This window comes from Tachysurus fulvidraco, chromosome 15 (genome assembly GCF_022655615.1).
Source record: "Tachysurus fulvidraco isolate hzauxx_2018 chromosome 15, HZAU_PFXX_2.0, whole genome shotgun sequence".
Classification (NCBI taxonomy): domain Eukaryota; kingdom Metazoa; phylum Chordata; class Actinopteri; order Siluriformes; family Bagridae; genus Tachysurus; species Tachysurus fulvidraco.
Genome location: NC_062532.1, coordinates 5,549,150 through 5,575,479, shown reverse-complemented (window position 1 = coordinate 5,575,479; position 26,330 = coordinate 5,549,150). Strand labels below are relative to the sequence as shown.

Here is a 26,330-nt window from a genome sequence, read left to right as displayed (position 1 = left end):
GGTGTGTTTGAGTTTGCAATAATATTAACAGAGATGCTGATGATTTTTTCTTCCTCTGCAGGTTCACTGTTTCAGGATCATGTCTGTACATTTAATCAGATTAAACCGTGTTATGTAGCTGTGGGACAACGACTGCACCTGCAAATGCCCTGGGAGGATGGGTTTGACCTAAAGACCACTAGTGTAATTATAAGATATAGAAAAACCCAAAGTTCCCCAGCAACACCACATCTCCCAAGATGGCAGTTTGTTAATGATAATAAAACTATGATACTAACCAGTGCAGAAAGGAACGACTCTGGAACATACACTTTAGTCACCTTTGATGTAGACGGGAGAAGTAAAGGCAGTTATACTCTCCAGGTGAACATTGAAGGTAGGACCACACAACCTCTAATCACGTCACACAGCACACTACAAGTTATTTCATAAATGTATAAAATATAAACATTCATCCACACTATAGTGTCTCTCAAGATTTATTTTTACATTTTCATATTTACAGTATTTATGTAAATGAGGCTTCTCTTACATACTTAACAAAACAACAACAACAAAAAATCTAGGCGTCACATCTAAATTTATGTTTATTTCTTCTTGCATATTTGGTTATGTGATCAATCGTACAGCGCCTATAGTAATTCATCCCGAGGTGTTTATCTTTAACCTACAGCTCAGGTGTCCTCAGTGAAATTGTCCTACAGCTGCTTGTTCTCTGAGGTCCGGAAAGTGACCTGTTCTGCTGATGGAGACAACCTTCACTTCAGCTGGACTTCTGACTTTAACATGCTCCCTCAACTGAAGAACAAGAACAGCACTGTCTTATTTGATAAAGAAGATCAAGGAAACATCACCTGCCATGTCGAAAATCATGTCAGCCGTGACCACTATACCATTAAGCTCCACCAATGTCCTGGTGAGTCTGTCTTTTATAAAGAATGGTTTGAAAAATAGAAATCCAGTGCAACAGTTTGTGAACACAGAGACAAATCAGTCAGAAGTCTGGTAAAAACCTACTGAGAGTAAATGTATAAAATAAGAAATAAGAAACAATAAGATTGTGACATGGTGCTACATAGAACAACAGAGCTACATGAAACTAAACAGAGCTACATAGAACAACACAGAGCTACAGTAAGGACCGAATGTAAGTTGTCCTAGCCACATAAAGTACATCATTAGCAACCTAGTGCAACTAGGAAACAAATATAATAGATATAACTAGAACAACAAATATATTAATAATAAATTCATCACAATTCAAAAGTTCAGAAACACCTATTTATGGAATAATTCAAGAGCAGCAGTTTGAATTGTTGTTTTTCACCAAATAATCTGCTTAATATGGTTAATATCGGCTTAATATTTTTCTTTCTTTTTCTACACTGACCAGTTCAGCACAGTATAATTGTGGCAAGTCTTTCAATTTATCTATTTTTCTGATGTTCTTACATTCCTGTATGTACTAATTCCCTCCCTGAGACTAATGATTGTGTACTGACTTTATTTTCATGCTATTTCTCTCTTTCAGGTTTCATGGTGTTTGTGTCTGTGTGGCTCTTGGAAATCATCATCCTGATATCTCTGATTGTGGCATTTTACATCTACACCAACATCCACAGGAAACAGAGGATAACTAAAAGTAAGAATTTTAAAAATATGTAGCCTGTAAAGCTTCTGTGGTGATTTAAGTGTGGTGATCACCTGAGTGTCATTTTCAAACACAGATCAAGAAAGTATTTAAACCTGGATAAGAAGAAGTAGATGGTTGGTTGCTCTCCTCCATGTCAGCAGCTCATCCCTCCTGAACCACCAGAAACATACAACCATCAACATGAAATGAACAGAGAAAACAAATACATAATCAATCAATATGTTCTTTTCAAAAACTAAACTAGCCTCACGCTTCATGCAGATTTCTTGATGAACCCAGCGCAAACGTTTAGAGTTATTTCTCTAAAGCTTTATGTTTTTAATATTAAATGAAGCCTTTATCATGCTGTTGAAGAAATTATTTTTGTAGAATTTCTATGAATGTAAAACTTAAGTATTTGTGTGAAATGTTTGTGTGGAGTTTTGCCTGTTTCTGCATCTCCTCTAAGGCTTTTGGGTCTAGATGAAACGAAAAAGAAGAGAAAATAAAAGGAAGTATCTTGTTGTAGTTTTCAGTGTTTGAACCCCCAAAGCTGCAGCTTCCTAAGCAGCTCACAACACTGAGTTGTCTAAATTATTTTAACACCAACATTTCAGCTTCTCTTAAAAAAAAAGCTGTACTTAAGAAGTGTCTGTTTTTATGAGGGCCATTTTCTACCTTTTTTTAAGTGTTACGTGAGTGAAATATATGATCAAATGTCTAACATTGTTCAGCGCAAAAATGGCATTTCAGTTTTTGTCTAAAACTTTCTATTGAAGTGATTTAAATTTCTGTGGCCTTGTATTTGTTAATAATGATATTTTAAAAATCATTTTGTTTATTGTAACAAATAATTTCATTTTATCTATTAATGTACTGTATTATCTATCACTATATAAGAACTAGAGCGCAATTTCCTTTTGTTCTTTGAAATAATGCCCAAAAAAAGTTTTTGGTTCAGTTGACTGTGTTCATAATTGTGGTGGTGTGTGTGATAGCGTGCGTTCTTGAGTGTGTGTGAAATCGTGCCTTAAGAATTGAACACCGGAGGTTTTTACAAACCCCTGGTAACTTATGGGCAAGAAACTTAGTTGATCAGTCAGCCAAAGTCATGTGTGTTTTTTGTTGTTTTTAAAAGCGTCACATATACATTTCAAATTTGTTCTACTAATTTAATAATGAATAGAGAACATAGTGCTGTAAACTCCAAAATGTCTGTTTTTATATTTGCTTTTGAATAATAAAATATATAAAATTATATATTAAAGTCTCTCAGCTTGTGTTCCTGGTGAAGAGTAATTGCAGTGCTTGGTTCCAAAAAATAAAACAATTAAATGAAGAAATAAAGAAATAAAAGATGAATCATTGATTTTTAATCATTTTCACATTTATCTGAAATAAACATGGAAAATGTCAAACTTAGGATTTCAGGATTAAATGGATGGGTAATACTTACAAACAAAGGCAGATGTAAGTGCAGATTCTATTTATTATAATGTGCAAAAAGAACTAAATATGTGAAGCAGGACAACTCTAAACAAAAGTACTAAGAATGAAAAGATACAAACATCAGGACAAGGATGAGACACACTGTAGCATCAACAGTAACAAGACCAAGACACAAAGAGAAAACAGGAACTTAAATGATGTGGCACTAAAGTGATAATCCAACACAGGAGAACGTGATCATGGGGGAAATGGGAATGATGAGACCTAAAAAGGACCAGGCTGTTATGAGAGGTTTATAGACCCTGTATGACCATGTAAGTATGAGTGAGTGAAATATTTCCTCAGACAAGACGAACAAACCACAGGCTTGCTTTACCACTTTCAAGTCAAGGGCTGTAGATGGTGTATGGAACTTCCTGTTTATCAGTAAAGTATTATTAGTTCTGTAAAAGAAGCTCCATCTTGCTTTTGTAGTCGTTCATCACTCAGGTCCAAGATCTCCATCAAGTCCAGAGAGAGGATTGTTCTCTGGACAAAATGAGAATACAGGTCATTTTTGGAGTCCTGTTGATTTACGCCCACGTTGTCATGGGTAAGTTTTATCCTTTAATAATGCATGATTCATTTATTTACTACATGTGCAGTTGTACAGTTTCTGCTTTATGAAATGAGAAATGGTCTAAATGTAGTTTAAACCTGTGATATCAGATATCAGTAAATCGGTCAGCTTTTAATGAACACTTCCTGCAATTCAAATGTTTTTCTTCAATCAATTAATTTATGTCTTAGTAAAAAATAAATTCTAAGAAATTGAAGACTTCCAAAGGCACTAAACTGTCTAAAATATATTTTAATATATAATAATTCTGATCCTATTGTTTAACCCTGTGTCCAATTTTCTTTTCCATTAATTACATTTACATTTACAGCATGTGACAGACACACTTATCCAGAGCGATGTACAAAAGTGCTTTTAAGTCTCTAACATTGAATACATTAACTCTGGGCTGTCTGTGTCGAATGTGCTGCTTTACAGCCAGACTGGTTTGGATCTTGGAGGATGTTCTGTGAGAGTGTTACACATCATCAGTGTTAAGATGTAGATTTAAAGGAGTTCTAAAGCAAGTAAAGGTTCACAGTACAGATTATGGCAGTTTGTTAATGATAATAAAACTCTGATACTAACCAGTGCAGAGAGGAGCGACTCTGGAACATACACTTTAAACATCTATGATGTAAACGGGAAAGATAAAGGCAATTCTACTCTCCAGGTGAACATTGAAGGTAGGACCACACAACCTCTAATCACATCACACACACACACTACAAGTTATTTTATAAATGTTTGAAATATAAACATTCATCCACACTATAGTCTCTTTCAAGATTTTCTTTTATATTTTCATATTTCAAGTTCAAGTTCGTTTTCTTTATTGTCAACTTTTGTTCCACATGTACAGTACATACATAGAGATTTGAAATTGTATTTCTCTCAATCCCAAGGTGCAAAATATTAACAATGGAATTTAAATAAAGCAGTTCAAGGCATATGCAGATAAAGTGCAGATAAAAATGAGCAGACCAATGTGCACAAAATGACTGGTGCATGTTGTCGTATTTTAGTGGGAGTGGAAGGACCTGGGGATGTGGGATCTGCAGGGGTGTGTTGGGGTCATAGATCTGTGGTGCCTGGGGCAGAAAAGGGAAGTGGAGGCAGGTTCGAGAGCGAGTTCAGCTTCCTGACAGCCTGATAAATGAAGCTGTCCTTCAATCTGTTGGTCCTGGCCCGGAGACTCCGCAGTCTCCTCCCTGATGGCAGCAGACTGAAGAAGCTGTGTAATGGGTGGGTGGAATAATCTTCTCAGCTGCTCTCATTATGTGCTGTAGTGTCTTCTGGCAGGATGCGTTGCAAGCACCGTATCACGCAGTGATGCAGCGTGATAGTATGCTCTTGATGGTGCCTCTGTAGAAGGTGTGCATGATGGGTGGCATGGCTCTGGCTCTGCGCAGAGACGCTGCTGTGATTTCTTGGCCAGTGCTGCTGCATTTTCAGTCGAGGAGAAGTCCTCTGTGATGTGCACACCCAAGAACTTGGTGCTACTCACTCTCTCCACAGTGGCACCGTTAATGGTCAGAGGAGCATGCTGAGTGTGCGCTCTCCTGAAGTCAACAACAATTTATTTATGCAAACAAGGCTTCACCTAATTAAAAATGCAAATATACAAATGAACAAAAACAATTGGGGTTTTAATGTATTAGAAATATTCTTTTTTTTCTGTATCTATTTTTAAGATTATTTTGTTGTGTGTCTCATTTGTTTTTGTATTTCTGGTTTGATAATGTATTTAGTCATTTAGACTGAGATGTTTATCTCTAATCTACAGCTCAGGTGTCCTCAATGAAAGCGTCCTACAGCTGCTTGTCCTCTGGAGTCATGAAAGTGAACTGTTCTGCTGATGGAGACAACCTTCACTTCAGCTGGACTTCTGACTTTAACACACTCCCTCAACTGGAGAACGGGAACAGCACTGTCACACTGGAACAAGACCAACAAGGAAACATCACCTGTCATGTAGAAAATCATGTGAGCCGTGACCACGATACTGCTGAACTCCACCAATGTCCTGGTGAGTCTGTCTTTTATAAAGAAGGATTTAATAAACAAAATTCCAGTGCAGCAGTTTGTGAACACAGAGACAAAGCAGTCAGATCCAGACACATCCTGAGGACAGCATTGATTAAATCCTGCCTGTCCTCATATACAGTGTTTAATAATCTGAAAATTTAATATATAAAATGTAAGTAATATTTATTTTAATATATAAAATAAATGTAATTTAAGAATTATAATCTATACTGTGTGTGTGTGTGTGTGTGTGTGTATATATATATATATATATATATATATATATATATATATATATATATATATATATATATACAGTAAAACCTCGAGATACGAGTTCGTTCCATGACCTTGCTTGTATCTCAATTTGCTCGTATCTGAAAGCAATTTTCCCCATTTAAATTAATTGACATCCCATTAATCCATTCCAGGTCGCAAAATTTCAATCCAGTTGTTTTGTTTATGTGTTTTGAATATGAAACATGTACAGTACCTTTATTTATAAATGACAAATATTGTATGAAAACATACAGTAATAAAAGAGAATGTTAAAAAAAAAAAAAAGGTTTTACTATAAAGAGTATTATTTACCTTGGAGATCAGACGACTTGAGCTAACGGAAGATGCTCACAGAGGTTGGGGGAGGAGTAAACAGACGGAGGAGTTAGGAGGAATTACACTTTCACTTCCGTTCACTTACTCGTTACTGTACACTCTTAATGCTACTTTACACTTAAATGGAACTTAACTAAACTTCACTAAAATTAATAAACTTAACTGTAATTCTATTAACTTAACTGAACTTAATTGCTACAATTTTTGTTTTCTTTACATTAATTTTGTTTAATTTTCTTCATCTATTTTCTCTTCACTTGTTTTTGCCTTTTTTGTCCCTCTTTCCTCACTAACATATCAAGCATCGCGTTATTTCAGGCAGGCCACGTAGTAAGCTGCATCAGCTGCTAATCAGCTGCCCACGAGGCGCACCAATCCGGCACAACTTCTGTAATTTCCCCTCCTTTAAATCCTCACCTCGCCGCTGCTGCGATCCAACACCCTCCTCCGTCCCCGAATCCTCCGGCCAGAACCCGTCACCAGCGCCGATCGAATTCTTCACTTACTCGTTCTCTGCCCCCCCCCCCCCCCCCCCCATTCTTTTTCATTTCTATATATATAGAAAAAAAATGTAACAAGCTATTCGCACCTCGCGCAACTTCGGTTCTGATTCTGAGCTGTACGGGGGTTTATTCATTCCCCAGCGATGCCTTCCTGCCCCGTCCGTGGTCCTGACTGAAGTGCCGGTCGTTTGAATAAAAACCTGTCCAAGGAGGTTCGTTTCTTCGTCCCTTTTATTTACTCCCGGATGTTCGTATCTCACACGTGGTTGTTGGGGATCTTTGTTTCGGCGGCGGCAGCTCGGATGCTCGTATCTCAAAAATGTGTTCGTATCTCAAGGCAAAAATTAGGTGGAATCACAGCTCATATCTCAAAAAATTCGTATGTCAATGTACTCGTATCTCGAGGTATCACTGTATACTCTATATATCACTGTATTAGGGGTGTGCAAAGCAGCCGGTATTTGTATCTGTATTTGTATTTGTATGAGGGGTAAAAGTATTTGTATTCGAGTAACATTCAAAATAGGCGTAAAAATCCTTTTTTTTTTTGCATTACACTTCTAATTTATGTTATAGTGTAAGTATTCTTTAATTATATTCATTATATATATATATATATATATATATATATATATATATATATATATATATATATATATATAACATAATACAATATAATATAACAATATAATAAAATATTTAGTATTTTGTATATAAGTAAATTCAAGTCTTTGGATGATTTTGGTGAAAAATTCTAATTTAACGGTGAACAGGATTGATTTTAAATAAAAGCCAAGAGTAGTAAACTACTAGAAGTAAATAGTAAACTATTTATTTATAGCTTAATCACTGATGCCATTTTTTCCCCAAATAAAATCCAAGAAACAAGTAAATCATTTGGAGAAGATTGTTTTGAACACAGAGATTTGACACAGATCAGAGTTGTGTTTCAGTTTACAATAATATTAACAGAATGCTGATGATTTTTTCTTCCTCTGCAGGTTCACTGTTTCAGGATCATGTTGTCTGTAGATTTAATCAGATTAAACCATCTTATGTAGCTGTGGGACAACGACTGTACCTGCAAATGCCGCTGGAGGATGGGTTTGACCTACAGACCACTAGTTTCAATTTAAAATATAGAAAAACCCAAAGTTCCCCAACACCAACACCACGTCTCCCAAGATGGCAGTTTGTTAATGATAATAAAACTATGATACTAACCAGTGTTGAGAGGAGTGACTCTGGAACATACACTTTAAACATCTTTGATGGAGACGAGAGAAGTAAAGGCAGTTATACTCTCCAGGTGAACATTGAAGGTAGGACCACACAACCTCTAATCCAGGGGTGGGAAAACTTTTTGACTCGAGGGCCACAATGGTTTCTAAAATTTGACAGAGAGGCCAGGCCAGAATAGGAGATTGGTGTGTTTGTGTGAACTAATATAAATTAAATGTAAAAACCATAACATGAAAAGATTTGGCCTTTAACAGGCAGCAAAACACCATTGTGCTTAGTTTATTGTAAAAATTGTTTTACAAATTTATTACTTTAATAACATAGTAATAAACTCCCATTCAGTTTCAGTGGGAACAGTGTTGTTGGTCTCCTTTTTTTGCAAGTGCATCAATGTCTTGCGTTATATTCTGCCACAACAGGCAATTCTCAAGATAGATCCGAGGTGTTGGTCAGTTAACTTGGATCTGTGACGGGCTTTGTTGATGTTCATGACGCTGAATGTCTGTTCACACACATAGGTTGAGCCAAACAACGTCAGCATCTTCTGTGCCATCTTCCGGAGGTTTGGAAATGTGGCTTCGTTAAGTTAAGCATAAAAGTCTTTCAGTTTAAGAGAGTTGAACTTCTCCGTCAATACATAGTCAGACTGAAGAAAACTTAGTACTTGACTCTTGAATCGCAGTTTGTCTGTGAAAAAGGTTTTGCCAAGTCTGTAAATTAGCCATCAATCTCTGAGCTGTAGCCGCCCGTTTTTGTGGAGACTGTTTACTAGCGTAGTTAGCATGTTTTGTGGCAAAATGACGGCTGATGTTGTATTCTTTAAAAACTGCTACAGTTTCTTGGCATATAAGACACTATTGATCGGACTTCAGTGAAAAAGTATTTTGTTGTCCACTCTTTATTGAACACTCGGCACTCACTGTCTACTTTTCTTTTCTTCGGTCCGCTCATTTTTACTGAAGGGCTGAAAGTGCAAAGCGACAAAATGAAGTAGAGAGTAACTGTAACTCATCACTCGCAAGGGTCAATGTCTTTGGGGTGCGCCATCTTCTGGGGGAAGATGGGAATTACAGCTAGGTAAAATGATTGAGGTGACTTTATAATAAAATTTTATTTAATAATATAACGTGGACGAGTTCGTCGGGCCGGATTAAAAAGCCCAACGGCCCGTACATGGCAAACAAACATTCATCCAAACTATAGTCTCTCTTAAGATTTATTTTAATAGTTTAATATTTATTAGTCCAAATCCATTTTATTACAAATGCAAAAATTTACACATTAACCAAACAACATAATACAATTTTACTTTTTTAAACTTACATTTTTAGTTCTCAAATATATATTTGAGATTATGTTGCTGTCCTTTTGATATTTGTTATTGCGTCTGTAGTTCATCCCGAGGTGTTTATCTCTAATCTACAGCTCAGGTGTTCTCAGTGAAATTGTCCTACAGCTGCTTGTTCTTCGAAGTAAGGAAAGTGTTCTGTTCTGCTGATTACTCTTTCTAAGTAACAAGTGAATCTAATACTGTAAAACCCTTAATAATAAATATCACTAACACTATTGTGCAGTGCTCCTGACTTTCCTGCACCATCCACTTTATTAGAAACACCTGTAGACAGTCATGAAGTTATCTAATCAGCCAATCATGTGTTTGATTTCTTTGACTTTTATTGTTGCATTGTTGATGGTACCAGATGAGCTGCATAAACTGCAGATCTTGTGGGAATTTTACATACAACAATCTCTACGTCTCTCATCAAGTTGTAAAAACAATGCCATGTTTAAAGTCATAGAGATCAATAGGTGAACATTAAGAGATGTTCTTTACCTGCTGTGCTGCTGCCACATATTTCCTGGTGATCCTATTTAATTGTGTTGCTTTTTTCTTGATGATCTGCCTAATATGAACACTTGCTCTCTCTCTCACCCTCTCTCTCCCTCTCTCTCCCTCTCTCTCTCTCTCTCTCTCTCTCAGATTTCTTGATTGTGTTTGTGCTCGTGTGGCTCTTTGAGGTCATCATCCTGCTTTCTGTGTTAGTGGACACACTGTACATTTACCCCAGAATCTCCAGGAAACAGAGGACACCAGGGAGTAAGATGTAATACTTGTTAGCTTGGAAAATAAACATATTACCAAAGTCTATATTTGAATATATGTGTAACATGTAAAAACAGAAGACCAGGAACAACTAGAAAACTGAATGTCTAAAACTGATGTATTGTCTAAAGCTGATCAACTGAGCTTTATTTTTTCCATCCAAATATCAGGACCAGGAAGCTCAGTAACCCTGAACAAGGATTAGAAGACGCAGTCTGTGGCTGATCTCCTCTATATGAGCAGCCATCGCTCTCCGTCTCATCCAGACTAAAACCTGATAAAACTGTAACCATTACCATAACAGTGTAACAGTGCTATCTGCTTACAGACCTTGCTATTGCTCTGTTTTGGATTATTTGCTCTGTGTTTTGAAAAAAAAAAAAAATCAGCCTTATTATTCATATATTATACTGAGTGCTAATTTTGTTCATGTTTTACTTCTAATATTCTAACCACAATGTAATGCTTTGATGCTACTGTAAAAAGCCTATTTCTGGCTATTGCTACAGTACGATCTGCGTTGTGTAACAGAAGACACGGGAGAACTGGAACTGCAGCTGATTTGGAGAGTTTATTCTGAGTCCTTTAGATGGCACTGGACAGATTAAAGAGTACAGCATGAGAAAATGGCTCTGTCTGAGATTTTTCACCTCTCCTCAGCACGCTCAACGCAGTCTCAGTAAACATCACAATGATAACATACCATAAACAATATGCATAAAACACATTATAAATGACATTGAGTGCAAAATTAATCATTACAAACATTTGTCTAGATGTACAAAATAATCTCCTACAGCTAGTTTTAAATCAACCATGAATTAGAAAATGAACAAATTGATATAAAATGAATACATTGAAAGATAGAACAAATGTAAATCATACCTGGACAGATTAAAGAGTACGGCATGAGAAAATGGTTCTGTCTGGAGTGCCAACCCATCACAGGGCACACACACACACTCTCATTCACTCACGCAATCATACACTACGGACAATTTTCCAGAGATGCCAATCAACCTACCATGCATGTCTTTGGACTGGGGGAGGAAACCGGAGTACCCGGAGGAAACCCCCGAGTCACGGGGAGAACATGCAAACTCCACACACACAAGGAGGAGGTGGGAATCGAACCCCCAACCCTGGAGGTGTGAGGCGAACGTGCCATCCACTAAGCCACATTGCCTCCTCTAAATTCAATCCATCCATTCATAAAACACTTCCTAATACATTTATAACACTGTGAACAATAATATTACTGCATATTATTTACTTAATTAAACTTCTCAAACTTTTTACAGGCCTATATTGGGAGAGCACCGCTAACTGCTTACCTCTCCTCAGCGCGCTCAACGCAGGAATGACGTCACCACACAAGAGATATATAAAACGTTTTCCAAAAATGGCAAAAATAAGATACAAAACAAAATAATAAGGTTTTCTTGGACAAATTAATAGTAAGTAAATAAATAAAAATGAAAGGATGATTAGTGAAATACATTAATATTTTGAGTATACACTTATATTAACATCCGTCACACTACAAAGGCAAAAATTTTATATAATATTAAATATTTTTGAAATGTAAATCCAGTCGGAAATCTAAATCTAAGTCTACTATAATGAATGTGTAAATGCTGAAATAAAACCTACACACTGATGTGGTCTAGACTGTTTTATTATCTCTATGTACTGTAGCATACAGATAAGGAGGATCAGTGACTGGAAGAACGTCACCACGTCAAGTCAAGTATGTGGCTTGAACAACCACATACATTTACACCTGTCCAGTTTCATCTGAAATGTGTCCCAGACCATCTCCTGAAGTGGTTTGAACGATCGGATTTATATCCGTCTCGAAAACCGTTTTGGAGGGCATTTACACCTGGTCTTTTTACAATCGGATAGCTATCTGGTCACAGAAAACGCATGAATTGACCAGGTGTAAAATCCCCCAAAAATACAAGAGAATACACAAAAGACAATACACAAAAATAGTGACCAGTTTAAATACTGTATCTTCAATCAATATTATGTGTGCAGAAATACTGGAAGGAACACATTAGTATTATAGCAGCAGTTACATGAGGTATTGTAAGGTATTGTGCAAAACAGCAATCGAATGAAATGTGAGACAGCATGTGCAAAGAGCAAAAAAGTGTGCAAAACAGCATGTAAACAGTTTGATATGATGGTGCTGTATTTGGTGTGTGTCATTGCAGTCTTGAATGTGCATATGTGTGTGTGTGTGTGTGTGTGTGTGTGTGTGTGTGTGTGTGTGTGTGTGTGTGTGTGTGTGTGTGTGTGTGTGTGTGTGTGTGTGTGTGTGCGTGTGTTGTGGTCGATACTGTTCAGTTCAGTTATTGAGGAGTCTGATGGCTTGTGCATGCTTTGCTTCTCTGATGTCTTCAGCAGCGTATGCACTTTAGCAGTCATCCATGGCTTCTGGTTTGAGCGTGTGTTGATGGTCGTGGAGACAGTCACATCATGATTGCTCTTGCTGATGTAGCTGGTCACTGATTCCGTGTACACCATCAAGAAGGGCAACCATTGACCACAAACAGATGGCCTTTAAAATGCTTTTCATGGGATGTCTTAATTTTTTCACATGACTTTTTCACATCAATATTTGGTGTTACTAACTTTTGCCTTCAAGCCAGCATCAATTCTCATACAGTAGGTACACTTGCACAAAGTCTGCGATTTTGTAGGATTACAGTCAGGTGTATGATCACCCAATTATACCAAACAGGTGCTAATGATCATCAAGGTCACACAAAGGTTGAAACCCTGTCATGAACTGAAACAGAAACAGTTGTGTAGGAGGCTTAATACGGTATTTGGAAAGGCACAAATAGCGTGTTTTTTACAAATACTTATTTCGAACAAATACTTGTACTTGTAAAAAATATTTATATTCAGAAACACGAAAAACTTTATATAAAAAAAGCTGCGTTTTCTCATGAGACCGCAGTGCAGCCCACATGAGTGAGTGAGTGAGTGAGTGAGTGAGTGAGTGAGTGACATTTAGGAGTCGGGGGGATGGGGGGTAAAGAGGTGACTGACACAGGCTGCTTCACACAGCAACAGAGAAGACTCGACTGAGCGAAAAAAGACTTCACTGCATCACTATTTTTGTTGAATAGATTTTTGTACCTTGACTGGGTTCAGGAGGCAGTTAATAACTTTCAGGAAGCGGAGTTTGATCGGAAGATTATTCCATTACGCTGCATTATTGACATCTGCAGTTGGTTGTTCTTATGTTCGCTTCTGTTTACGTAGCTCTGTTAGCTCGGTATTTAAGCAGTAGGCTGTTGACAGAGTAACGGTAACGTTCGGTTAAAAAGGTTAAAACAATGCTTGTGTAGTTGTGTCGAATTGTATGCACTTGTGGGAGTTATATTGTACGTTTAAGTTACTCTGTCTTTTGCAGACAGCAAGATGTAGGCTATAGGCTAGTTAACCTTAGCATAGCTTCCAGTCACTCATGATGCAGACACAGCCAGCCCTGGCTCAAGTGGCAATGAAATATCTCACCTGCCCCCCCAACAGGTGTCTCCTCTGAGAGCATCTTTAGCACAGCAGGACATATTGTGTCCCCACATCGCTCCAGACTGCTCCCCTCACATGTGGAGGAGCTTGTGTTCACAAAATACAACATGGAGAAATTTAACTGAGAGTATGTTGGCAGAAGATATCTTCTCCAAGTGAAATATTGTTAAGTTATGGTTAACATAAAACATTTAAAAATAAATAAATAAATAAATAAATAAATAAATAAATAAATAAATAAATAAATAATAAAAAAATAATAAAAAAAACTTTGTGTCTGTTTTTTGGCAGACAGTTGACAATAGCGTTGCTGTATCTTTTAGTATTATATAGAATACAACTTTTGTTCTGCCAGATCTCCCAGTCAGGGGTTGATAAAGTTTAATTCTGTGCATTAGAAAGAAGTTCTTGCAGAAGAAGAACAGTTCTTTGAAGTATTTGCTTTTATTATGTCTGTTCAGCATCCTCCAACAAGGACGGGTGGGGGTGGGGTTCATAATGTTCACAATGGTATTTTATTAGTTGTTGGTTTAACCATGGATGAGGTAATGGCTGTTATGTTATTTTCTTTTCAATGACGTTTCTTGTTGCATGTTCAAAAACATCAATTGCATATCCATAATTATTATAATGAATATAATTTAAGAATACTTACACTATAACGTAAATTAGACGTGTAACGCACAAATACAAATACAAATACTTTTCCCCCTTCAGCAAATACAGATACAAATACCGGCTGCTTTGCACACCCCTAATACAGACAATAGAACAGTCTAGAACAAATGTGTAGGTGAGTTACCTTAAAAAAAAAGATAATAAAATCATTAATAATAACTAAAACAGATTTTAATTCAGCATTCACACATTTAGACATAGGACTTAGAAATTAGATTTACATTTCAAAAATATTTAATATTTTATTAAATTGTTGCTACTGTAGCATCACATCATTACAGTGGTGTTTAAATATTATAAGTAAAACAAATAAAATTAGCACTCAGTTTCAAAGGAAATTGCAGAAATCATGAGGATGATTTAATTTTTTAAAACACAGAGCAAACAATGCAAAACAGATAGCAATAGCAAGGTCGGTAAGCAGATAGCACTGTAACACTGTTATGGTAATGGTTACAGTTTTATCAGGTTTTAGTCTGGATGAGACGGAGAACAATGGCTGCTCGACTAGAGGAGATCAGCCACAGACTGCCTCTTCTAATCCTTGTCAAGGGTTACAGAGCTTCCTGGTCCTGATTTTTGGATGGAAAAAATAAAGCTTAGTTGATCAGCTTTAGACATACAATTTTCTGTTTTTACACATTAGTACATACTTTACAGTATATTCAAATATGGACTTTGGTAAAGTTCGTTTTCCAAGATAGCAAGTATTAAATTCTTACTCTCTGGTGTCCTCATTTTTCTGTAGATTCTGGGGTAAATGTACAGTGTGCCCACTAATGCAGACATCAGGATGATGACTTCAAAGACCCACATAAACACAAACACAGTGAGACCTGAAAGAGACAAAGTGGGTATGGGGGGTGTAATGGTTGTAGAGTGAGTTGTCTTATATTTTTGCTGTGTTTTGGTCATTGAGTTAACGTAAGTCTGAGGGAGGGAATTACTGACGCTTATAACCATGATGAGCAGGACAGCATCTCAGGATAGAGAAATAAAAGATGAAGAAGGATCTGAAGCTCTCACATGCACCGACTCACCTGAACTCACCGACTGACCCAAACTGTACAGGTGAAAATTAGGAGAAAAACAGTTTTTTCTAGGCTTCACCTATCTAGTTTTGGTAAGTCTGTGCCCGTGATTCCTGTTCTTCGTCTATTATTGTTGTAGTTTGGCTGAGTATTTCAACATTGTCTCAAGGCAGCTTTACATAAGTATAGAAACAGAATAAATATTTTTTAATGTTATATAAAAAAGACAGACTCACTGGTAAACTTTGGCAGTTCAATTGAATTGTAGTCTCGATTGACATGATTTTTGACATGACAGGTTACTTTTTCATTATGCATTTTATCCAGTACGAGAGTCTTGTTGTCGTCCTCCAACCGAGTGATTGATTCAGAAGTCCAGCTGAAGTGCAGGTTGTCTCCATCAGCAGAACAGAACACTTTCCTGACGTCAGAGAACAAGTAGCTGTAGGAAAGTTTCACTGAGGACACCCTGGCTATGGATTAAAGATAAACACCCCAAGATGAATAACTACAGAAAGCATAATAAATAAACACAAAATCAAAGCAAAAATATAAGAGGAAATTAGAAGGACATCGACATAAACTCAAATGTAGATCAAATCAAAGTCAAATAAAAATGTAAGTTCAATCAAAATAAAATCTGAGATTTTTTTGTTATTGTTGTTGTTTGGTTAATATATACACTTCTGCATTTTTAATTGAATAAAGCCTCATTTATATAAAAATATTAAAATGTAAAAATAAATATTGAGAGAGACTATAGTTATAGTTAATATATTTTTTATTGATCACGGCTTGAATCTCAGTTTGAAGTCACTTCCGCAGCCCCTAATGGTTCATGCCCTGGACAGGTTGGCTGCTAAGCCCATAACCATACAGACAGATCTGCTCACCTTACGCATTGGGTCCATACCTAGTGTTTGCTTAAAGCTGCTTCCCCTGGTTGCGGAAGCATAACCCGCGAATAGACTGGGCCACGCAGTCAGTCACGGTCTTAGGCTCTTAGTGCCCCCAGAGCTGCCTCGGAGGGGCACTCCCCTCTGAGCTGGTTAGGGCCTTTCAGAGAGACTGAGCAGTGAGTGTGGGAACATCGAGGGCCATTTCTAGGGCAGGGGTACTGTAACATCGCAGTCACCTTTCAGGCAAATCCATGGCCACAAGCACGCCTCTTTATAGGCTCTCGGTCACATGCATATAATTAGCACAACTCTGTGCCAGACTGGCGGGGTAGTACAAATAGAGGTAATATATACGAGTTGAATTTGAAGGAGATTTTGATTGAGTTTCAGGGTGGTAAGTTGTATGAAGGCCCCACCAAGAGGTAATTTCCCTTAGAGCCAGGAGGAAATGCTTCTGTGCTCTTCCAAACTCCCAACTGCCTCACCCACGCTCGCCCAGTGTAATGTTAGAGCTTTGGGCACATGATCAGGGAGTAAAGCCTTCATGGATAAAACCTTGATTTGGGAACATCCTGTCAACACAAGCATTTCACCGTTGCACTTCACCCTTGCACTTACCCCTTATTTAAATTTCTACCCATTTATATATCTACCCTGTCATCACTCCCTGTTTAGCCACATGCTATGTGCTCCGTACACCTGTCCACATTTCCGATCCACTAACCAATTGGATAAAGGGCCGGACTTGGTACCCTCTCCTCCTAGCAGGACCGTAGACCTCATGTAATAATAGTGTGTATGAATGTTTATTTTTTTATACATTTATGAACTAACTTGTAGTGTGCTGTGTGATGTGATTAGAGGTTGTGTTGTCCTACCTTCAATGTTCACCTGGAGAGTATAACTGCCTTTATTTGTCCCGTCTCCATCAAATATATCTAAAGTGTATGTTCCAGAGTCGTTCCTCTCTGCACTGGTTAGTATCATAGTTTTATTATCATTAACAAACTGCCATCTTGAGAGAAGTGGTGTTGGTGAAGAACTTTCTTTTGTTCTATATCTTAAAATTAAACCAGTGTTCTTTAAGTCAAACCAATCCTCCGAGGGCATTAGCAGTTGTAGTCGTTGTCCCACAGCTACATAACACTGATCACTCTGATTAAATCTACAGACAACATGATCCTGAAACAGTGAACCTGCAGAGGAAGAAAAAAATCATCAGCATTCTGTTATTATTATAGCAAACTGAAAGACACCTTTGATCTTTAAACTTTGAAACTGTCTATTTTTATTTTCTCAGTTGATTTACTTATTTTGTTGGATTTTATTTGTAAAAATTAACAAAGAACCAATACTGATAAGTGCATCAGTGATTAAGACTTTTTTCCCCTATCATTTGATTGCTGATGGATTCAAGGATAAAAACGATGTATTTTGAACTTTTCGATGAGATGGGTGTAGGTGGGGTTAATCAAAAATGTCTGTTTGAGTGTGTGGGGTTAATCACTAGTGTCTTTCGGAATGGGTGGGTTTAGTCAAGCGTGTCTGTGGTTGAGTAAAGAGAATTACTCAGTAGTGTCTGTCAATAGTGGGAGTTAAAATTTATGGTGAAGCAACAAGGAGAAATTTAACTGTGTAAAAGAGCTGTTGGGATTATTTAAGAAATTAAATAATTACAAGCAGGATTAGTCAAGGCTGCCCTAAGGATGTTTTGGGATCTGGCTGTTCTGTCTGTATTCACAAACTGCTGCATTGGATTTTTGTTCATTAAATCATTCTTTAGGAACAACAGATTCACCAGAACATTGGTGGAACTCCACGGTATCGTGGTCACGGCTGACATGATTTTCTACATGGCAGGTGACTTTTCCTTGATGGTCTTCTTCCAGTGTGACAGTGTTGTTCTTGTTCTCCAGTTGAGGGAATGCGTTAAAATCAGAAGTCCAACTGAAGTGGAGGTTGTCTCCATCAGAAGAACACCTAACTCTCATTCCAAGGGGCAAGCAGTTGTACGACACTTTCACTGATGAAACCTGAGCTGTAGATTGAGATAAACACCTCAGAATAAATTACTAAACACATTATCAAACCAAAAAAGCAAGAACAAATCAGAAACACATCAACATAATCTCAAAACAGAGGAACAATGACTTTCTCTTAAGAGCTTTATCACTGTCTAATAAAGATTTAAAATTTGAGATAAAATAAATTATATTTTTCTCATTGTTAAATAAAGTATGCACATTTCTGCATTTTTAATTAGATGGAGGCTCATTTGTATGGAAGTCGCAAGAGGCCATGCATTATTATATTTTTTCTTGTTTTGTCATAATAAGGACTTAATTTACTCATGATCTCTGCATGTACCCCATTGTTAATAAATTATTATAACGTTAAGCCTTTGTTAGCTTAGCTTAGTATAAATACTGTCAATTGTTTTGTATTCATTTTGTATTTGCATTTATTAAAAAATATATAATTTTGAATTTATTTATTGTTCTATGATGTAAGAGCTTGCAGACACTTGCTTTCCCCTTTCAGTGCTATTAACGCTAAGTATCTAAAAGCTGCTCATACAATATACGTGTGGTTAGTTTAACTGTGTTTTCAGAAACAGTGGCTGGATTAACCTCAGTAGGGCCACTATATGTTCTTCAAAAATAAAGATGCAGACATCACAGCCTCCTTCTTAAATGTTGGACACTTATGTGGAAGTTGTCAATAACATGAGTCCCTGATCAAAGTTAAAGCGAATGTGATTATCCATGATTGGTCGCTTTACTTTGTTTTTACTGCCTTTAGAACGATCTTATGCAGAGATCATGAAAAGAAATATCACGACAAAACAACTTTGTCGAGATAATGAGAAAATTAAGTCATTATATATAAAATGTTAATAATTTTTATTTATGAAGTAACTTGTAGTGTGCTCTGTGATGTGATTAGGGGTTGTTTGGTCCTACCTTCAATGTTCACCTGGAGAGTATAACTGCCTTTACTTCTTCCTTCTCCATCAAAGATGTATAAAGTGTATGTTTCAGAGTCGCTCCTCTCTGCACTGGTTAGTATCATAGTTTTATTATCATTAACAAACTGCCATCTTGGGAGACGTGGTGTTGGAGGGGAACTTTGGGTTTTTCTATATGTTAAAATTAAACTAGTGATCATTGTGATCATAATTAAACTAGTGATCAATGACCATTGGTTGTTACAATTTAAACCTTCATGATCCTGAAACTGTGAACCTGCAGAGGAAGAAAAAAACATCAGCATGCTGTTAATATTATTGTAAACTGAAACACACCTCTGATCTGTGTAAAAATAAAAACAGTATCTTCTCCAAGTAATTGTTTATTTAGTTGTTAAAATTTTAGGAGTAAATTGGAAGGAAAACCATTTTAATAGCAAGTTTATTTAATGATAAATAAATTATATGACAGCAAACTGTTGCGTACATCTTTCTCTGATGAACCATTTTTCCCCAACATCATTCATAAACCATATTTTATATACAAATTATGTACAATGACATAAAATAGAAGATGTAACATTTGCACACAAGTTTACTCTGTATTGTGCTTTTAACAATGAACATAGCCACAATTTTGCTTCATAGAATTCTAAAAATAGAAAATTGAAAAGAAAAACCTGCCCAAGGTTAAGAATCAGATCAGAATTATTATTATTACTTGTTTATATTTTTTGTTTTGTACTTTTTTTTCATAAAACATAATTTGATTGATGAAGTTACACATTCACAGAAAAAAAACATTCTCTACTTTTGAAGTGCAGGAAGTGTTCAATAAAAGCTGACCGATTTACTGATATCTGATCTCACAGGTTTAAACTACATTTAGACCATTTCTCATTTCATAAAGCAGAATCTGTACAACTGCACATGTAGTAAATAAATGAATCATGCATTATTAAAGGATAAAACTTACCCATGACAACGTGGGTGTAAATCAACAGGACTCCAAAAATGACCTGTATTCTCATTTTGTCCAGAGAACAATCCTCTCTCTGTACTTGATGGAGATCTTGGATCTGAGTGATGAACGTCTACAAAAGCAAGATGGAGCTTCTTTTATAGAACTAATAATATTTTCCTGAGAAACAGGAAGTGTCCATGCGCCGTTTAGACCCCTTGATTTAGAAGTGATAAAACAGCCCTGTGGTTTGTTCATTCGTATTTTCTGAGGAAATATTTTTTTTACGCATACTTACATGGTCATACAGGGTCTATAAACCTCTTACAACAGCCTGTTTTCATGTTTATTTCAGATAAATTGATCTTAATTCAGGTAACCTATATTTAGGAATAGATGTCACAATGATTCATCATTTGTTTATTTATTTTTAAGTTGGGAGACTTTCTTTTCTCATTCAAAAGCTAATATAATAACAGAGGTTTGGAGAGTTACAGCAATATGTTTTCCAGTCATTATTACAATATTGAACAAAATTGAAATGTATATGTACACTTTTAAAAAACAACCAAAAAAAATTTACTTGGCTCACTGATCAACCAATCAGCAGTAGAAAACCAAAAAAGCTTCTACCCTTAAGTTTGCAGGGGTGTGATATCAACCCTCTTCTCAACCTCAGGCGTGAATTCTTAAGGCACGATATCACGCACACTCATGAACACAGTCAAAGTGAACAAATTTTTTTCAATATTTCACAGAAAACAGAAAGGAAATCTGCTTCGATCTTATATTGTGATATTTAATACAGTCTATTGATAATAATATATACTTATTTATAAATATTACATTGTTAATAAGTATTAAATAATACTACTTGAGTTAACTTTGGGCATTAATTCATAAGGCACTCATGTAACATTTAAAAACTAAAGGTAGAAAACACCCTAATTTTGACAACTCTTATGTACATCTCTTTTTTTTCTCTCTTTTACAGAAAAGTAGAAAAAACTAAGCAACTGAAAAAACTAAAAAAAACTAACCAACTGAAACAGTGTGAGCTGCTTAGGAAACTGTGGCTGTGTTGGTTCAACACTTAAAACTGCAACAAGAAACTTCCATTTTCTTTTTTCCCATCATGAAACAACGTTTACGTTTTTTATATTATAATCTAAACCTTACTTATGATTAAGGACAATGGTGTGACCATGTGTGTCAACAAGTAGGAAGAGAAAACAATAGGAAAACTTGTTTTTTTTTATATATATATTAAACCCAATTCATGGTACATTTGCTAATTTCAAATATGATATACTATAAAAAGATCTTCTACTTTCGGCTTCACCTAACTCTATCCTCGGCATCCTCTACTCTCGCACCAGTTACCTTCAGGTTCTCATGACCTCTCTTCCTCTTGACCTCTTACCTGGCAGCTCCATCTTCAACATCCTTCTAGCAATATAACCAATCCCCCCCTTGCACATGTCCAAACCATGTCAATCTAGCCTCTCTGATCTTGTCCACAAAGCAGCCAACCTGAGCGGTCCCTCTGATTTGCTCGTTCCTAATGCTGTCTCTCCTTGTCATTCCTAAAGAGAACTTCAACATCCTCATCCCTTCTACCTCCATCTCTGCCTCATGTCTTATCCTTACTGCTACAGTCTCTATCCCATACAGCATAGCTGGTCCCTCTACTGTCCTTTGATTATTTTTGACATTCTTCTGTCGCACAACACTCCACCCACTACAACCCACCTGTACTCGCCTCTTCACCTTTTTACCAGACTCCATGCCACACTGGATGGTTGACCCCAAATATTTAAACTTCTGCACCTTCTTGACCTCAGCCCCTGCAACCTCACTGTTCTGCTTCCCTCACTCTCATATGTATTCTGCCTATCTACAACTGATTTTCATTCCTCTTATTTCCAGAGCAGACCTCCACCTTTCCAGGTGTTCCTCCACATGCTCTCTACTCTCACTACATCATTGTCCATGGAAATTCCTGTCTGACTTCATCTGCCAACCTGCAGACTTAATCTGCCAACTTCATCTGCCAACCTGTCAAAGCCAATTCTTGATGAAGCCCCACATCCACTCCTCTGTCTGACCTAAAGCACATCTCACTGCTTTCCTACTCCTCTCATTCTGTACATATCCTAAACTACCCTGACATACATCTCTGGCTTTCCAGACATCATCATACCATACCTCCTCTCTCGGCACCCTGTCATACTTTCTCTAAATGCACAAAGACATGCAGTGCTGTTCCTTCTGACCATCTCTGTACTTCTCTGTTAAAATTCTCAGCAAAAATTGCATCAGTAGTGGTCTTTCTAGGCATGAAGCCATACTGCTGCTCACAAATAACCACTTCCTTTCTTAGCCTAGCTTCCACTACTCTTTACCATAGCTTCATTGTGTAGCTTATCAACTATAAATATATAGACAGATATTTCTTAGTTTAGGCTCTGGATTGTTAAGGCTCAAGCCCCAGCAACGCCAAGTGGCCACCGAAGAAAGATTTTCTCTGTGTTGTAATGTGATAAAGGTTTTTCTTCTTCTGAAGGTTAATACATTTTAAATAAAGTGACTGTCTATCTGTGAACACTGTTAAAAAAAACTATGGATTTAAAATGGCAACAAATGCATTACATTTAAATAGCAAAAAAAGGTATTAATTCTTGAATTTCTTTTTTCTACACATTTTATGTACAATGCTAAATCTCCCTGTGTGTGTGTATGAGGGAGAGTGAGAGAGAGAGAGAGAGAGAGAGAGAGAGAGAGAGAGAGAGAGAGAGAGAGAGATGCATTGACTCTTACAGTTCTCTGCAATGCATCTCTCTCTCTCTCTCTCTCTCTCTCTCTCTCTCTCTCTCTCTCTCTCTCTCTCTCTCTCTCTCTCTCTCCCTCATACACACACAGGGAGATTTAGCATTGCCAATCCACAAATTGGTATGTTTTGGGAGGACAGAGGAAGCTTGTAAACCCAGAGGAAACCCAAATAGTTGTAGGGAGCACATGCAAAACTAAAAACAAACAGTTACCTGAGCTCTAGACAGCAAGATGGACAAACCATTGAAAAGATAGTTTGTATGGGTGGAATATCATCAACTTCTTCTACCAGGATCATCATAGCAACAAATTACAAAAACTGGAAAAAAAAGTGTACCAAAAAATAATGTTAATGATGCATCCTGAGACAGGCTGATATTGTGTCACTCACTAACTGCGCTGGACTCTTGAGTACACACAATCTTCTTGTTCTTTGGGCACCTTACACTTTTTTTTGTGCAGGAGTGTTAAACACCAGCTCTCCGTACTGCACATCATCCTCTTTCTTCTGATTGGATGTGACCACTGTGCTGTACTCCACATCCTCGTTCTGCGCTGGGGCTGAACCACAAAACACCACACAGAGAATTCTTGATGAAATAAAATTGATTAATGTACTTAGTATTAAACAGGCTTTTAACTTATAATAACATTAAACACCATTTCATATTTCCTTATTTTTTTATTTGGCCGTACTAATGGTACTAATAAGTGTCATAAATCAATGTAAGGTATTTGAATTAATCCAGTGCATATTAAAGTGTGGTAAAAATTTTACACGTACTGGGTCTGGTGCCTGTTCTGTTCCTGGCTGAGTGGGTGACCTCCGCGTACACAAGCTGCATGCTGTTCTGAGAAAGGGCTGTATAAAAAAACACACATTAATTCCCTGCTATTAATCTCCATAAGCTACAGAAAATTACAAAAGATTCAGAAATACACTCTCACTCACTCACTCACTCACTCATTTTCTAACACTTATCCGAACTACCTCGGGTCACGGAGAGCTTGTGCCTATCTCAGTCGTCATCGGGCATCAAGGCAGGATACACTCTGGACGGAGTGCCAACCCATCACAGGGCACACACACACACCCTCTCATTCACTCACGCAATCACACACTACGGACAATTTTCCAGAGATGCCAATCAACCTACCATGCATGTCTTTGGACCAGGGGAGGAAACTGGAGTACCCGGAGGAAACCCCCGGAGGAAACCCCCGAGGCACTAGAGTTGGGTCCGAGTCCACCTTTGTCGAGTACGAGTCAAGACCAAGTCCTTAAACATCAAGTCCAAGTCCGAGTTCTTAAAGGCCGAGTCGAGTCTGCCTGACTCCAGAAAGTAATTAAATTAAAAAATATTATAAATTGGTATTGTAAATTTTTTCATTCTATTAATATTTTAACCTTTCAACCCATTAAACCAATGGCAATATAAAATGTAATAAAAAATACCACTATTACATCTTGTCATTGCCATTGAACATTTTTATTTTATGTCAACAGAACTAGATTCCTATAAAAAAAAGGTTTCAAAGAAAAGAAGGGTATATGTAGAACTTTTATTGTATTACAAGTGCATGAAAATACAAATGAACCCATTTTATTATTGTATCACACTATATTGTCCTCCAGTTAAAGCTGACATTTCAATTATTTAATGCCTCTCCCCCCACATTTAAACAGGCTGAGGAAATACTCAGACTAGAGTTTAAATCTATCAGTTAGTCATAACAACAAACTTAAAGCTTTATTATGGTGTTTAATCAACATCAAACTCCTTTCTGAACATAGCTCTCTGGTCTTGTAACATGAGTTGTAATGAACACTGAACATGAAATGTACTGTAGTGCACAGTCAAGCACTAAACCAGGGCCATATTGCTTTTCAAAAATACAAGCGCTGACCGGGTCGACGGAACCTGCCGAACCGACCAGGTCGATGGAACCTGCCGAACCTGCCGAGCCGACCGGGTCGACGGAACCGACTGGGTCGATGGAACCTGCCGTACCGACCGGGTCGACGGAACCGACCGGGTCGATGGAACCTGCCGAACCTGCCGAGCCGACCGGGTCGACGGAACCGGCCGAGCTGACGGGAACCAGCCGAATCGGCCGGGTCGACCGAAATGACTGAGTCAGAGGACGCCATCATGACACCCAAACTACCTGAACTCTCTGCCTGGCCTGAACCTATGCATGTTTCTGTTTTCCTGTGTTTTGCTTCGCTGGACTTGCCAGCCCTTCTACCTCCTGTCCCTGTTCATAGGCCCAAAGCACCACCCTGGCTGCCAACTCCGTTCCGGTCCCTGGCTCCGCCTCCAGCACCACCCTGGTCCCCGGTCCTGCTCTGGTCTCGGGCTCCGCCTCCAGCACCACCCTGGTCCCCGGTCCTGCTCTGGTCTCTAGCTCCGCCTCCAGCACCACCCTGGTCGCCGGTCCTGCTCTGGTCTCTGGCTCCGCCTCCAGCACCACCCTGGTCTCTGGTCCTGCTCTGGCCTCCGGCTCCGCCTCCAGCACCACCCTGGTCTCCGGTCCTGCTCTGGTCTCCGGCTCCGCCTCCAGCACCACCCTGGTCTCCGGTCCTGCTCTGGTCTCTGGCTCCGCCTCCAGCACCACCCTGGTCTCCGGTCCTGCTCTGGTCTCTGGCTCTGCATCCGGCACCACCCTGGCCTCCTGTTCTCCCGGCGCCGCCCTGGCCTCCTGCTCTGCCGGCGCCGCCCTGGCCTCCTGCTCTGCCGGCGCCGCCCTGGCCTCCTGCTCTGCCGGCGCCGCCCTGGCCTCCGGCTCTGCCGGCGCCGCCCTGGCCTCCGGCTCTGCCGGCGCCGCCCCGGCCTCCGGCTCGGCTGGCGCAACCCCGGCCTCCTGCTCGGCGGGCGCCACCACTACTCGAACCCGACCCGCCCTCCCACCCTGGTTGCGCCTTCGCTCCACCCGCCTGAACTGGGTTTTGTGGGCTTGGGAGCGTCTGGAAGCCGCTCGTAGGGGGGGGGCTCTGTAATGTGCCTGTCTGTGTTTTCCCCTTGTTTCTGTCTGCCGTCTTTCCCTGATGTTAATTGTTGACCCCGCCCACCTATCTGTTTCCATGGACACTAATTACATTCATTCTCTTCCCCAGGTGTTTTGTCTTAGTCCTTGTCTGTCTCTGTTTTGTGATTGGTTCTCGTTCACCATATATACTCTGTCTGTTCACTTCAATGTTGTTGGTCGTTGTTGGTGTGTGCATGTCCATGTTCA

At 38.3% G+C, this 26,330-nt stretch overlaps 3 protein-coding genes across 4 annotated transcripts in view; 1 reads left to right on the top strand and 2 right to left on the bottom strand.

Annotated features, from left to right (window-relative positions):
* LOC113659134 (carcinoembryonic antigen-related cell adhesion molecule 5-like) overlaps positions 1–26,330 on the bottom strand; it is a 569,148-nt gene that overhangs the window by 60,629 nt on the left and 482,189 nt on the right. The gene's annotated exons all lie outside the window — the stretch shown is intronic.
* LOC113659135 (carcinoembryonic antigen-related cell adhesion molecule 5-like) overlaps positions 1–26,330 on the top strand; it is a 109,238-nt gene that overhangs the window by 4,388 nt on the left and 78,520 nt on the right. The window contains exons 2-4 of the mRNA XM_047801215.1: positions 62–376; positions 5,467–5,709; positions 7,828–8,148. Coding sequence (XP_047657171.1) covers positions 62–376; positions 5,467–5,709; positions 7,828–8,148 — 879 coding nt within the window. The remainder of the gene's footprint in view (positions 1–61; positions 377–5,466; positions 5,710–7,827; positions 8,149–26,330) is intronic.
* LOC113659143 lies at positions 14,170–25,121 on the bottom strand. Of its 2 annotated transcripts, XM_047801219.1 has the most exons (11): positions 24,251–25,121; positions 23,878–23,955; positions 23,540–23,654; positions 23,306–23,412; positions 20,277–20,394; positions 19,296–19,577; positions 18,131–18,370; positions 17,211–17,528; positions 15,670–15,906; positions 15,125–15,238; positions 14,170–14,974 (listed from the first exon to the last, which is right to left on the bottom strand). In XM_047801219.1, the coding sequence occupies exons 5-11, from the start codon at positions 20,329–20,331 to the stop codon at positions 14,940–14,942; spliced, it is 1,281 nt and encodes a 426-aa protein (XP_047657175.1). In that variant the 5' UTR covers positions 20,332–20,394; positions 23,306–23,412; positions 23,540–23,654; positions 23,878–23,955; positions 24,251–25,121; the 3' UTR covers positions 14,170–14,939. The 2 variants fall into 2 exon arrangements, with proteins under 2 accessions (XP_047657175.1, XP_047657176.1); XM_047801220.1 differs by having other exon boundaries at positions 23,306–23,654.